The sequence below is a fragment of the Herpailurus yagouaroundi genome, unplaced genomic scaffold (assembly GCF_014898765.1).
Source record: "Herpailurus yagouaroundi ecotype Mexico unplaced genomic scaffold, PumYag 191, whole genome shotgun sequence".
NCBI lineage: Eukaryota > Metazoa > Chordata > Mammalia > Carnivora > Felidae > Herpailurus > Herpailurus yagouaroundi.
Window position 1 is genome coordinate 13,559,382 of NW_024412422.1, and position 14,013 is coordinate 13,573,394.

The 14,013-nt window shown below is 37.7% G+C and overlaps 2 protein-coding genes and 1 long non-coding RNA gene across 8 annotated transcripts in view; 1 reads left to right on the plus strand and 2 right to left on the minus strand.

Moving 5' to 3' along the window:
- The window catches only part of RSRC2 (arginine and serine rich coiled-coil 2), an 18,231-nt gene extending 13,789 nt beyond the window's left edge, over positions 1-4,442 (minus strand). For 4 of the 5 annotated variants that reach the window (XM_040443968.1, XM_040443967.1, XM_040443970.1 and 1 more), the window contains exons 1-2: positions 4,331-4,442; positions 413-569 (exon numbers count right to left, since the gene is read on the minus strand). In XM_040443968.1, the coding sequence (XP_040299902.1) occupies positions 413-569; positions 4,331-4,336 (163 nt within the window). In that variant the 5' untranslated portion in view covers positions 4,337-4,442. Of the gene's footprint in view, positions 1-412; positions 570-4,330 lie in introns of those variants that run through there. The other variant, XM_040443971.1, reaches the window with a different exon arrangement.
- Positions 3,422-4,199, minus strand: LOC121010377 (uncharacterized). Its single transcript, XR_005781125.1, has 2 exons — positions 4,036-4,199; positions 3,422-3,742 (listed from the first exon to the last, which is right to left on the minus strand). It is a non-coding gene; the product is annotated as an uncharacterized LOC121010377 (long non-coding RNA).
- KNTC1 (kinetochore associated 1) overlaps positions 4,370-14,013 on the plus strand; it is a 74,272-nt gene continuing 64,628 nt past the window's right edge. The window contains exons 1-5 of one of the 2 annotated variants that reach the window (XM_040443966.1): positions 4,370-4,468; positions 6,327-6,497; positions 10,711-10,831; positions 12,884-12,999; positions 13,361-13,439. In XM_040443966.1, the coding sequence (XP_040299900.1) occupies positions 6,369-6,497; positions 10,711-10,831; positions 12,884-12,999; positions 13,361-13,439 (445 nt within the window). In that variant the 5' untranslated portion in view covers positions 4,370-4,468; positions 6,327-6,368. Of the gene's footprint in view, positions 4,469-4,726; positions 4,847-6,326; positions 6,498-10,710; positions 10,832-12,883; positions 13,000-13,360; positions 13,440-14,013 lie in introns of those variants that run through there. The other variant, XM_040443965.1, reaches the window with a different exon arrangement.

The window sequence follows — 14,013 nt, forward strand, 5'->3', positions numbered from 1 at the left end:
CAAAGCATGTTAAAGAACTCCAGAAAAACATACCACTGCCCAGACCACAGCTTTCAAAAACATTTTCCCAATGTTGAAAAAATGAAATTTAAACATCTCAGGGTTGACAAATAATTATTGTGACACAAGTAATTTTTGTGACATAAAAACACATTTTTGAAAAATATGTGTATATATATATATACACACACACATTTGCCTTTGAAGAAGTTATAAATTTCTCCATGAAGACATTTATGTTTTTCATAATTAAAAAATTCTCCAGAAAATCACCAATGTACTTTTATTCATTTCTCAATTGGGGGAAAAAAACATTAATTGTTATCAAAAACTAAATGTATGTTTTACACACACATCTAAATGGATTATAACAAATGCTGATAGTGGTAGTTACAGTTCCAACAACTCATACCTGACTTTCGTTTTCTTTCTCTTGACCTTGATCGTGATCTTGAGTAATGATGTTTTGAGGCTCTAGGAGAAATAGATACATCTGACTGCTCTTTTTTCTTATCTCTATCTGGGGATGTCTTTTCTGGGGCTAGTCCATCTCGCTCTGTGTCACTAGCCTAGAAGTTTAAAGAAAAATGATTATAAGTTCTTAATTACATTTAAAATGTTCCAATTTCTTAAAAGAAAGGGAGGGAAGAGAATGATCCTTGAGTTAAAAAAAAAAAAATCAATAAATCAGACGGCTAATTTCTAAGTACCTATTCGTTGTACCTGATAAACCTAAATAAATTGAAATGACTAACCCAGTAACAAAAATATATATGATTAGACTGATGTCTTTAACTTTAAAAAATCCTTATTTTCATAACTTTAAAAACGGGGGAAGAAGAGGGCTCCAAGTATTTTCAAAGAACATACATTCAAACAGAAAAAATACAGACCATTTCAGATTTGTGAAGTCATTTACCTGACTTTACCAATATGCTTATTTTAAAATAGCATACACTAAAAAAGCATTTAAAATAAGTTGGTAAAATTTAGAGACTCAAGTCTGTAAAATCTAAGAAAACAGCAGAGAGACTGCTTCTAGATTATAAAAAAATAAACAGAAAATTAACTTACCTATCTGAGAACCCAATCTTAATTTCATTAACCCTCTTTAATGAAAACAGCCCCCTGGCACAGTGCTGCTGCAAAATATGGTCTGCCTCTCCTCACATATGCTCTGGGCTATGGAAACATTAAGTTGTTTCTGCTTTAAAGCATTTTATAAATTTTCACAATGCAATTAAAAAAAATTAAATTGTACGTATACTTTCCAAAGAGTCCTTAGATTTTTTCATCTAAATATCAGTATTGTTTTCCAGTTTATAGAAGACAATTTCACCTGCCTTGCTCATCATAACAAACTACTCAGCACAGCAATCAAACAAATGAATTCTTATTACTAATTTCCAGTTAGAAAAAAAAAAAAAAGTATTTCTGTGGCTGTTTAACTGTGCAGTCCAAATTACAAACAGCAGCATCATACAAAAAAGACATTGATTTAAATGAGTCATAGAAAAAAGCTTCAAGAAGCTAAAACCTGAACTGTTCCCAAATCAGATTTTGATAAAAGGCAGGGGAAACCGTTTCAGTAGTATTCAGAAGGTGGACCATTTGGCCCTTGACCTAAGAATGGTTTTTACATTTTTAAAAAGATTAAGCAAGAAATCAGACAGAAAATGTATGTTGTCCACAATGTCTAGAATACTTACTACCATGGTCTTTACAGAAAAATCTGAATTGGATAAAAAGGGAATCACTATAAATTTTCAGCAGGAGGAAAAAAAAATCACATGACAATGAATTTCTCCTTCCTTTAGGAAGATTAGTCCAGAAAACAAATGCCAAGTAAACTAAAAGGGGAGTAATTTAACAAATGAAGGGGGAGAAATTGCACTATTTCAACAACTATTTACTGAAGAGTCACAGATGTGCCAAACTCAATGCTAGACTCAAAGAATAAAATGCTGAAAGATTTACAAGCTTAGTTGGGATGAAAGACATAAATGTGTTAAGCCTCTGACAATGGTTTAAAAAAAAGAAGCAAACAAAGGAAACAACTAACTACTGGAGAGGTTCTTAGAATCATTCAAGGGTCTCATCAGTTTTCTCTGTATGGGTGATTTCTGGAATCATAAAATTTTTGTGGTGAAAGCTTTCATCGCATAGATTCGAGTTCAACTTTATCTTACAGCAAAGCTCCCCTAAGATGCTCTTTGTGCTCTACTTTCTAATAAATCAAGCTGTATCAATTAATCATGATTTTCACATTACCCATTTTCTTTTAATTCTCCTTCTCATCATTATCCTTATGGGCTACTTCAGAGATGTCTGTGATGTTAAGTGCTAGTATAGCTTACACTTGGTAAAACTGCAAAAACTTAAGCACTGCTATCACTCCTCTTGGGGGCATGCTGCAGAACCACTGGCACGTCATTCACTTTTTCAGAGATCATGACTAGAACTATAAACGACCTTTCCACGGAAAAATCAGCATCTAGCCCAGGTAGTACAAGTTTTCAGTCAAGTTTATTTACGTGCATCACAGAAGCCTGGCAATAGGGAAGTCAAATGCCCATGGCATAAGGGAAGACATCCAGTAATAGAAACTAATAACTTACACCAAAAAGCCATTTACATCTGTAAAATATATAGAACAAAAACCGTCCTAACACTAAACAGGTATGAATGATAAGTAGCCAGTTGGCCCTTATTTCCATGAGGCTATTTTATAGTAATAGCCTAATAAAAAGTATCCAAAAAAAAAAAAACCCAAAAAACAAAAACAAAACCCAACTGAATAAAATTTCTCTGATAAGTTCTTAACTTTATTTCTATTTAGCAGAGAGGTACGTAAGAATCTTAAATGCTAATTGCAAAGCCGTCTTCTACTCTAGCATTTGCTTTTTCAGAAGGCCACCAGTTATCCTAACATTTTTATCTTTTTGTAAACCCTAATAACGCTCAAGACCAAGTACACAAATCTTTTTCCAGTGCAAAGAAGGTACAGTGAATCTAATACTAGGCCACTTCTCCAGGGGACTGTGTCTTTTTACTGAACGAGGCACTGCAGGTCCAAATGTTTGAAATGGCTTCGTTTTTAAATTTGAGCCCAAGTAAAACAATGCTATTCTTTATTTAAAGTACCTTAAGGGGCCCAAAACACTAAACAAAGGAAAACATTACATCGATTAGTTGCACAAACATAAAAAAAGGCTTCCAATTGTTTGAAACCTTATCAAAAATCGGTTAATTCAATTAGGCATTGGAGGAGGGGAGTGCAGAAACCATCCTAATTCCAGAAACCCTAATTTTTATAAAAGAGCAAATATAAATTTTTCGTTATGATTACAGCCCTACTTGTTTTCGAAAAGGAGTAAACAGGACTTTTCTTTCCAGTGGAAAGGAATACAAAATGCTTGCATTTTTTAAACAGTTTCAGTAAAAATGAGGTAATCACAATACGCGATCCACCAGAATTGGGCATCTTATACTCAAAAGCAGACTTTTTTTTTAAGCACCATTGTTCTTATTTAAAATTAAACGGGTCAACGCAGGGTTCCTAAATTTAAAGAAACAACAGCAACGATAAGGCTTTATTATAATGCTTTTCAAAGACTTCAAAATGATTACATCACGAGCCTCTTCGGAAACAGAACAATCAGAAATCGTAGCTCCAAAGCCTTCCCGTAATTAAGCCGAATTTTTTTTACTCCTTTTGAGCAGCATCTTCCTCAGGTCCTTACTAAAAACAAATTAAGGTTTTAACAGGAGAAACACTAACTGAAATTACGCAACTAGAATCTTACTGAGCGTAAGCAAAAAAACCCAAACCAAACCAAAATAAAACCCCAAAACCAAAAAAACCTGCTATGACTCTTTTCCCATTCTATCCACTACAGACAACGCCTTTTTGACCCAATACTTTTCCAAGACCCCCGCCCCCCCCCCCCGCATGCTTTTTCTCTCTTCCCCAGCCCTTCCCCAACACGGACATAAATTCCCAAGCCCTAATGGAACTCAATATAAACCACTAACAATGAGTAAGCTAAACTGGACGCCGGTCCGTGGGTCAGAAAGAATACAGGGCTGGAAAAAAGATGAGGAAAGTTCTGGAAAAAAAAAAGACACTCCCTGAGGCTCCCCACCCCCATCGACACCGCCTCATTTCCCCCTCCCTACAGCAGGCAGCCATGATGGCGGGCGCAGAAAAAGGCCGCGGCGCCATTTTGTCCACACACACGCGCGGACAACAGCTCTGGGAGCCGTTCACCCACTCTTTGGAGAGTAGCAGAAAAACATCCCCGGCTTTAAACCCAGAGTTGGCACCTACCGCCATAGTCCAGAGTCCTTGCCGCTAGTGCGGCGCCTCCACTTGCCGCTCTCAACAGTACCGGCCGACCCGACGCTTCGCCACAGACTAAATCGCTCGCGCGAGAGACCCGGATGGCACAAAGGGGGACGAGGCCCGGTGCGTCGCACAGCTTGCTGGGAAAAAAAAAAAAAAAATGGGTGGTGATAAGAGTCTCTATAGCAACGTGTTTGGAAGAGGTGATTGGTTGTTCTTTTGAAGGGGGCGTGTAAGGCCAGGAGGAGGGCGGCTCCAAGAAGGTACCCTTAGAATGCGCAGCCTGGAAATCGAAACGGGTGGAATTTAGGGTGGGGCGACTTCCTATTTCGATTCTAAAGCAGTCTTGGCCTCCTCCGGCCGCCGTAAAAGGGGTTGGGTTTGTGTTCTCCCGCCAATTTAAACCTGTGGGCTAGAACCTGAAGAGATTAGGGACAGTTGTCGGGGGAAGGAAGCGGGGCGGTAAATTTGAGTGTTCTTCTTTAGTTTCTGCAGTTGCAGGTGAGGAGGGGGAAACCCGCTGCTGTAAAGACCTGGGGGTGGGTTCACGTCGAAGGAATAGCGGCCTCATCTCACCTCGGGGCGTTTTTCCCTCAAGACGCTGGCGGGAGAGAATTTGAAGCCGGTTCTTGCTGGTCTGTTGCCCAGCTGGGAGCACTTATGCATGGGGGCCTAATTGACACTTTTATTTCGTTTAATTTGCTAATCGGTTCTCCACCCGGAGTGACCTCAAATCGTTACTCGAATCAAGTCACTCGTCTGCTTAGTATCTTTTACCCTACGGCACCGAGCATAAAAATCCAATCTTGAAGTCGAGGATTCGTTAGCTCCTGCACTGTTTCATTTTTGCTGTGGCCTGGCACCTGCCCCAGACTCGTTCCAGGCTCTGAGCCTGTGCATTCGGCCTGCGTCACTTTTCCCTCCGAGCTTTGCATAATTGGCTTCTTGCTCTTGGCCTTACACTCTCGGTAAGAACTCTTTCCCGTGTTTAGAAACGTCCTGTGACCGTAGCCTAAATCTTCCCTGTTTCCACCAATGAAAATAATAAGTCACCTAACACGTAAGACTGAGTGCTTGCCGCGAACCAAGCCTTGTTCTGTGAATATTTAAAACTCCTCTAACAACCTTTGTGGGTAGGTACAACTATGTCTCTGTTACAGAGAATTGAGGAACAAAATCCAGGACGAGTGTCGTAAACATGAAGGAGCACCAAGTCAAAAATCATTCCTTCCCTGTGCTGTACATTCTGTAAATTTTAAAACATATTTCTGCTAGCACTTATCCAAACAGTTGTAATTATTTGGAGGTTGTTCCCCACCAGCGATCGATCTAGGGATTGTTTTCCATCTTTGTATTTGATCCCACACGCCATACATACAATGAGTTATATAGTCTTTGCTGATGAGATGTTCAAGCGACTGCCCTGGGGTTATATGTATACTCTTTGGTGCAGTCAGAAACCCAATCCAATTTTTCCCTTCTTATTTTCATTTACTGTACGTTACTGGAAACATTATAACAGACTTTTTTTTAAAGTTCAGCTGGAACCTTAACCATCCTTGGATATCCCAGATAGTCTGACTTCAGAGCTTCCACTATTCATTGCTATCCTGCTTAAAGGTTTATTTCAAATGAAAACTTGTTACAATTTCGAGCTAGGCACACAAAATACTAGAAGCTGTAGGATACATTGCTGAGATCAGATTTATGTTCCTAAACCAATACATTGTTCTCTAATGATAATCATAGGTGTAGTTCCATTTATCTTATTGGTCCAAAGTAGCTAGTGACTGCAGAAATAACACAAAGAGGAGTTTTCATTGGATTTATATATATATGTATACGTATATATATGTATGCATCTATATTTATAGGGACATATATATCTATATGTCCTTTTTGTTAAAACTTTTTGTTTCCCAAGGAACTGTGTTCTATGCAACAATATAAATTTGTTCTCTTATTTTACATACTGTCCCAGGGAAAGTAGTGGTTCCTGACCCAGGAAGACAATCTCAGAAACATGTGGAATGATATTGAGTTGCTGACAAGTGATGATACAGGAAGCGGGTACCTAAGTGTTGGCTCAAGAAAAGAACATGGAACCGCTTTATATCAAGTTGATTTGCTAGCGAAGATCTCCTCTGAAAAGGTAATGATTATGATGCTATTTTCACTCAAAACGTTTTTGCTAAATACTTAGTAAGCCTAGTAGCCACATGGTAAATGTTCTGTAAATGCTGACAGCACTTTCTCGAGGAATCAAGTTTCAGTCTCACGTTACTGGAAATTTCCATCTGAATTCTCCCACTATTGTCTTAAGTTCACTATTTCCAAAACTGAACATTTCATAGCTCTTCTTGACGTTTGGACATACAGAATGTATATAAAGTGATATAAGAAGTACCCACCACCAGCTCAGGAAATAAAACATTACCAGTAGAGTTGAAGCCCCTGACGTCTCTTCCTTTTCCCATGCTCTCCCATACTCCACCCATGAGTTAAGCACACTGCTGAGGTTACATTTATCCTTTTCATGCATTTCTTTCTACGTTTCATTTTCTTCATTTATTTATTTAAAAATTTTTAAGTTTATTTTTATTTTTGAGACAGAGAGAACGAGTGTGCGCATGCAAGTGAGGGAGGGGGAAAGAGAGAGGGAGAGAGAATCGCAACCAGGCTGCGCACTGACACTGTATAACTTGATGGCAGGGTTCAAAGCCATGAACCACGAGATCATGACCTTAGCCGAAGTCAGACACATAACCCACTGAACCAACCAGGCGCCCCTTTCCTCTTTTAATAATAATGCTACCATTCTTAGCCCAGGCTTGAAACCTTATTGTTTGAATCCTATAGAAAAACTTAGATTCTCCTGTTCAGTAATTTGCTTCTGATAAAGTATTTTTTTGTAAACAAAGGTTCTTTTTTTGTAGAGAAAGTACATCTGATTTTTTTCTCAGAGTATTATAGCCCAAGTTCCCTCCACTTTTCTTAGTCAGTGTAATATTTCATTCTCTAAGAAAGAAGGTTTAAATAAAATGAAGAAGAGACAAATTATTAGAAAGAAGAGTTGCATTTTTTAGGGCTTGAAAGGCAGGACCTCTTTCTGGGGACCTTACTCATAAACAGAGGAAATACTTCCTAACTCATTCTGTAAGTCCAGTATTACCCTAATATCCAAACTAGGCAAAGATATTATAAGAAAAGAAAACTGCAATATTTTTCTTGAATAGAAATGCAAAAATCCTCAACAAAATATTACCAAATTGAATTCAACAATATATAAAAAAAGTTACATACTGTGACCAAATAGGATTTATCCCAGGTATGCAAGGTTGCTTAGACATTCAAAAATCAATTAATGTTTAGGTGATGGTTGTAGTAATTACCACCTTATTTTGGTAATCATTTCGTAATACGTATCTATATTAAATCATCACGTTGTACACCTTAACCTTACACAATGTTAGATATAAATTGTATCTCAGTAAAGCTGGAAAAATCGGTGTAATGCTTCACATCAACAAACTATTCTTTGATAAAGAATATCTATAAAAAACTTACAGCTAACATCATACTTAGTGGTAAGAAACTAGAAACTTACCCAGTAAGATCAGACCAAGGCAAGGTATTCCTCTCACTACTTTCCAACATCATACTAGAAATGTCAGCTAATTCAATAAGACAAGAAAGAGAAAGAAGAGGCATACAGGAAGAAAGAAAGCAAGCTGTCTTGGTTTACACATGACTTGATTGTCTATGTAGAAAATCTGAAAAAACTCCTGAAACTAAAAAGCAATTATAGGGGTGCCTGGGTGGCTCAGTCGGTTAGTTAAGCATCCAACTTCAGCTCAGGTGATGATATCACGGTTTGTCAGTTTGTGGGTTCCAGCCCTGTGTCAGGCTCTGTGCTGACAGCTCAGAACCTGGAGCCTGCTTCAGATTCTGTGTCTCCCTCTCTCTCTGCCCCTTCCCTGTGCATGCACACACTCTCTCTCTCTCTCTCTCTCTCTCTCTCTCTCTCAAAAATAAACATTAAAAAATAAATGAACAAAATAAAAATCAGTTATAGCAAGCTCGCAGGATATAAGGTTAATATGCAAAAGTCAGCTGCTTTCCTATATACCAGCAATAAACAAAAAGAATTTGAAATTAAAAACAATCCAAAATAATCTTTGTGACCTTGGATCAGGCAAAGCTTTGTTAGATATGATGTCATAGGGCGCCTGGGTGGCTCAGTTGGTTGAACATCCGACTTCAGCTCAGGTCATGATTTCACAGTTTGTGAGTTCTGGCCCCATGTCAGGCTTTGCGCTAACAGCTCAGAGCCTGGAGCCTGCTTCAGATTCTGTGTTTCCCTCTCACTGTGCCCCTTCCCCACTCATGGCACAGGCTCTCTCTCTTTCACTCTCTCAAAAAATACATAAACCTTAAAAAAACAAAGCAATCACGGGATGTCACTGCACACCTATCAGAATGGCCAGTATCAACAACACTGACAACACCCAATGCTGACAAGGATGTGGAACACCAGGAACTCTCATTCCATGCTGGTGGAAATGCAAAATGGTACAGCCCACTTTGGAAAACTTTGGGGCAGTTTCTTAGAAAACGAAATTATTCTCATACCATACAATCCAGCAGTTGGACCCCATGGTATTTACCCAAAGGAGTTGAAACTAGTATCTATACAAAACCTGCACATGGATGTTTATAGCAGCATTATTTAAAATTGGCAAAACTTGGAATCAACCAAGATACCCTTCAGTAGGTGAATAGATAAACTGGTACATCCAGACAATTCTTATTCAGCACTAAAATAAATGAGCTATAAAGCCACAGAAAGAGGAAACTTAAGTATCTATTACTAAGCGAAAGAAGTCAACCAAAGTGACATACTGTGTGATTCCAGTGATACGACATTTTGGAAAAGGTAAAAGTATGGACACAGTGGTAAGATCAGTAGTTATCAGGGGTTAGAGGTTGAGGGGAGGAGGGATGCACAGGCACAGCACAGGATATTTAGGGCACTGAAAATGTATAGTATAATAATGGTGGATATATGTCATTACATGTTTGTTTTGACCCACAGAATGTACAATAGGAAGAGTGGATTATAATATAAACTATGGACTCTGGTTGATGATGTGTCAATATAGGTTTTTCAGTTGTAACTAATGTACCAAATGGTGGGAGATGCTGATAATGGAGGAAGCTGTGCATATGTGGAGGCTGGGGATTTTTGGGAATTCTCTGTACCTTCCCTCAATTGTCCTGTGAACCTAAAACTACTCTTAAAAAATAAAGTCCTAAAAAAAAAGAGGAGGAGGAAGAAGAGCTATCCAAGCAGAGAGAATTGTATGGGTACGTCCCAGGAAGGTATTGCACGGTTCCTTCTTTGCAGTGCTTTGGGGTAACTTCTTGCTATCAGAAGAAGCAAATTAAAAGTATTGAGAAGCATCAGAATGTGGTGGCATTTTCAAGAATTTCACCTGGAAAAGGTGACTGTTGAAACAGGCCCAAAATGAACTGATTGGATTAAAACCCAGCCAAGGAAGATTAAGAACAGTTAACACTCATTGAGCGGATATTATATATGCAGGGCTATCTTCTGAGCCTTTACGCAAATTCAGTCATTTAATGCTCATACAGGCCAGTGTTGTAGGTACAGGAGAGTACAGAGGGGTCAGTTGAGGCATTTGCCCAAGATTACTCAGCAAGTGATTGAGCACTGTCAACCACTGAGCTGTCCAACTGCTTCCAGAAACGTTTGTGGGCAGAGCTCCAAGTACCAGAAGCTGAAGACCGGAGACTCCTATTTGGCTTGCATAGTAATTTTTAAAATGTTGACTTGGCTGTCAGTATTTAAAACTCAGAACATTTTGCACAAGGATCCAGTTTTCTGGTGTGGCCATACCAGAGTTGCATTTCCTCGGGGCTTTAATCTGACTGGTTCTGCTCTCTTTATTGTTGTCTGTGGGGGTGTGAGCCCTCCTGTTTGCATCCTTCGAGCCGTCATATCCCAGACACTGAGACCTTGCGCCAGTCATGGCTTGTTTGTTTATTTTCATGCCTGCTGACTCCTTCAGGCATAAGATCTATCCTTAGGAAACAAAGACTTGCTCATGAGAATCCCTTGCCCTTTCTTAGCAGTCTTGGACTGTTTCCCTATTTTGGACTCTGAATGGATTGATATACCATAGAAAGAAAAGTTTGACTAATTAGATATATGGACTAAAAAAAAGAAAAAAAGTCTTTTCAAATTTTAACTGTAGGTGCTTGGGACTATGATGATACTCTTGGTAAGCATTGTTAAACTGTATAAAAACATTTTATTTTAGTCATGCTTTTCCCTCCCACAGGCCTCGTTAAATCCAAAGATACAAGCATGTAGCCTAAGTAACGGATTTATTATTGTAGTGGATCAATCAGTGATCCTGCTTGACAGTGTTTGTAGATTGCTTCAACTGCATCTTATATTTGGTAAGTCTAATGTAATGAAATAAAATAAATTGGAAGTCAGATATAGCTTTCTGCCAATTTCTACTGCATTGCCTTTTCTTTACTTCATTATTTCTAAGACTTGAAATTGGACTATTCCAAGAAATTAATCTTGAATGCCTTTTTGTACAAAGAATACTAGATGCAAGGGATCCTGAGATTAGCCCCTTCCTCAGTAAATCTAAAGGGTACATGTGAAACAAAATTGACTTTACTTGCCTGGTTTTTAAAATTAGAATTACTGTAGAAACCAGTTGAGCTCATTTGTGTTCACATTCCTGAATCTTGTACATAATTTCAATATCAAAACAGGTATTTGAATAGTTTTAGAATATATATAGCTGTGTAAAAAGTTTTTATTTTATTTATTTATTTATTTATTTTAACTTTAATTCTTCGTTTGTTTAAAATTTTTTTTTTTAACGTTTATTTATTTTTGAGACAGAGACAGAGCATGAATGGGGGAGGGTCAGAGAGAGGGAGACACAGAATCGGAAACAGGCTCCAGGCTCCGAGCTGTCAGCACAGAGCCTGACGCGGGCCTCGAACTCACAGACTGTGAGATCATGACCTGAGCCGAAGTCGGACGCTTAACCGACAGCGCCACCCAGGCGCCCCAGTGTAAAAAGTTTCTAAATTACTTATAAATTCTTCCTTGAGTTGAAGGACTTAAAGTATATGCAAATGTGGACGTAAGAATAAGGGACAAGTCAGTGAGTGTGCTGAAATATAGGTGAAAACATTGTGAATGCTTTTTCTGAAATTTTGAGTGGTGGTTGTTGAAGTGTTTGTTTAAGAACTTAGACAACAGAAAAAGTCAGGAGGTATGCATGTGAGAAGCCAATCCTGATCGCAGTATGGAGGCAAGGAACTCCTATTTTGTGGAATCTTAATGTATCTACCCTGAATGATCCACAACATTGACAGTTTCATCATGGAGTAGTGGGCTGTGTTAACATGTAATATACTTGTAGAAAGTGTTTATGTCTCATCTTATCCGCAAGGGCTATCCTGAGGGCTCCAGTCAGTGTTGCAACATGCATGGCTCTTCCAAACTATCTTTTCCTGCTCTACTTTTTCTTTTTGCCAGAAAATTTACCACCTTCTTACATATCATGTAATTTATTATGCTCTAATTGTTTACCATGTATTTCTGCCTTGGGATCTGAGCTCCATGAAGGTGGGACTCTTTTGTTACTATTCTTAGATATATGCAAAAGACCTAGGCCATTGCTTAGCATGCAGTAAGTGCTCAGTAAATCTTTGTTCACTGAATACAAGAGTAACATTTTTAAAAAAATTTTTTTTAGTTTATTTATCTGAGAAAGTGAGAATGTACAAGCAGGGGAGGGGCAGAGAAAGAGAGAGGAGACAGAGAGAATCCCAAGCAAGCTCTGCACTGCCAGTGCGGAGCCCAATGCAGGGCTCAGACTCACAAACTGTGAGATCATGACCTGAGCCGAAGTCAAACACTTAACCAACTGAGCCACCCAGGTGCCCCACATTTATTTTATTTTATTTTATTTTATTTTATTTTATTTTATTTTATTTTATTTTATTTTATTTTATTTTATTTTATTTTATTTTATTTTATTCTATTTTATTCTATTTTATTTTATTTATTTTTTAAATAATTTATTGTCAAGTTAGCTTACATACAGATACAGTGTATACAGTGTAGTCTTGTCTTCAGTAATAGATTCCTGTGATTCATAGAATACCCAGTGCTCATCCCAGCAAATGCCCTCCTCAATGCCCATGCCCCATTTTCACTGCCTCCTCACCCTCAACCCCTCCCCTCCACATTCTTTTTTAATCACCACCTTTTGGAAGTATTTAAGAGAAACTTGAATAGTTGGCTTTTAATGACAAAATTTGCAAATTTCTTGCATTGATTGAAAATAAATGTTTTTGAAGGAAGCTTATAACTTTTTGTTTTTTAGCGCAAAAAGATGGTTTTATTAAAGCAAGAGGACAGGACCTGTGGGCAGAAAGAGTTGTGGGAAGCTTGTAACTTTGATTTGAAATTTTCAGATACCGAAGTGGATGTAGTTGGCCTATGTCAAGAAGGAAAGTTTCTTTTGGTTGGGGAGAGAAGCGGCAACTTACATCTTATTCACGTAACATCGAAGCAAACATTACTCACTAATGTAAGACCCTGTTAATGTTTTTCTTTTTGTTACCTAAATTGAAATTATCTCTTAGACAACGAAAACTAATAAACCGTTGCTTAATTTGTGCTTTAAATGGAAAAAATAATGTTCTTTACATGAAATTTTAAGAATCATACCTCAGAAACATGAAGTAAATGCAAAATTTAAAAATTAAGATTTGAAGATAGTATGCTTGTCCAAAATAGTTTTCCACTTCAAAATTAAAATGTTTGGAACATAGGCAGAATTATTGCTAATAATAATTGATAACCCTGGGCTTTAGAGAATATAACCCTTATAACCCTATAATTGTGTTTTCTGAGTTTAATCTTATCATTTGAAATGAATTTGCAATTAGGCTTTTATTCAGAAAGCTAATGATGAAAATCAGCGTACTTACCGGAATCTTGTTATTGAGAAAGACGGTTCAAGTGAAGGTAAGTTTTTTGAATATTTTTTAATGCTATCTGACTAATATCCAATCAAAAAATCAACTTTATAGTTAATAAATTACATGACTCTATTTTTATGCTTTTTATACAATGTTAAATTTTCTAGTGATTCAAGTAATATTATTGTAAGAAATAAGTTTTTTATTTTAGTCCTTTTCAGAGGTTTAAATGTTCTTCTCTTAAATATAATATTCTAAACTCATTTTTACCATTTTGAGAATTCTATAGATTACCAAGGAGAATTATATTCTTTTAAAATGTTTTTGGGGGCACCTGGGTGGCGCAGTCAGTTAAGCGTCCGACTTCAGCCAGGTCACGATCTCGTGGTCCGTGGGTTCGAGCCCCACGTCAGGCTCTGGGCTGATGGCTCAGAGCCTGGAGCCTGTTTCTGATTCTGTGTCTCCCTCTCTCTCTGCCCCTCCCCCATTCATGCTCTGTCTCTCTCTGTCCCAAAAATAAATAAACGTTGAAAAAAAAAATTAAAAAAATAAAAATAAAAATAAAATGTTTTTGTAGGTTTTAGCATATTTATCATATTTTTATTTCAACAAATGTTAAC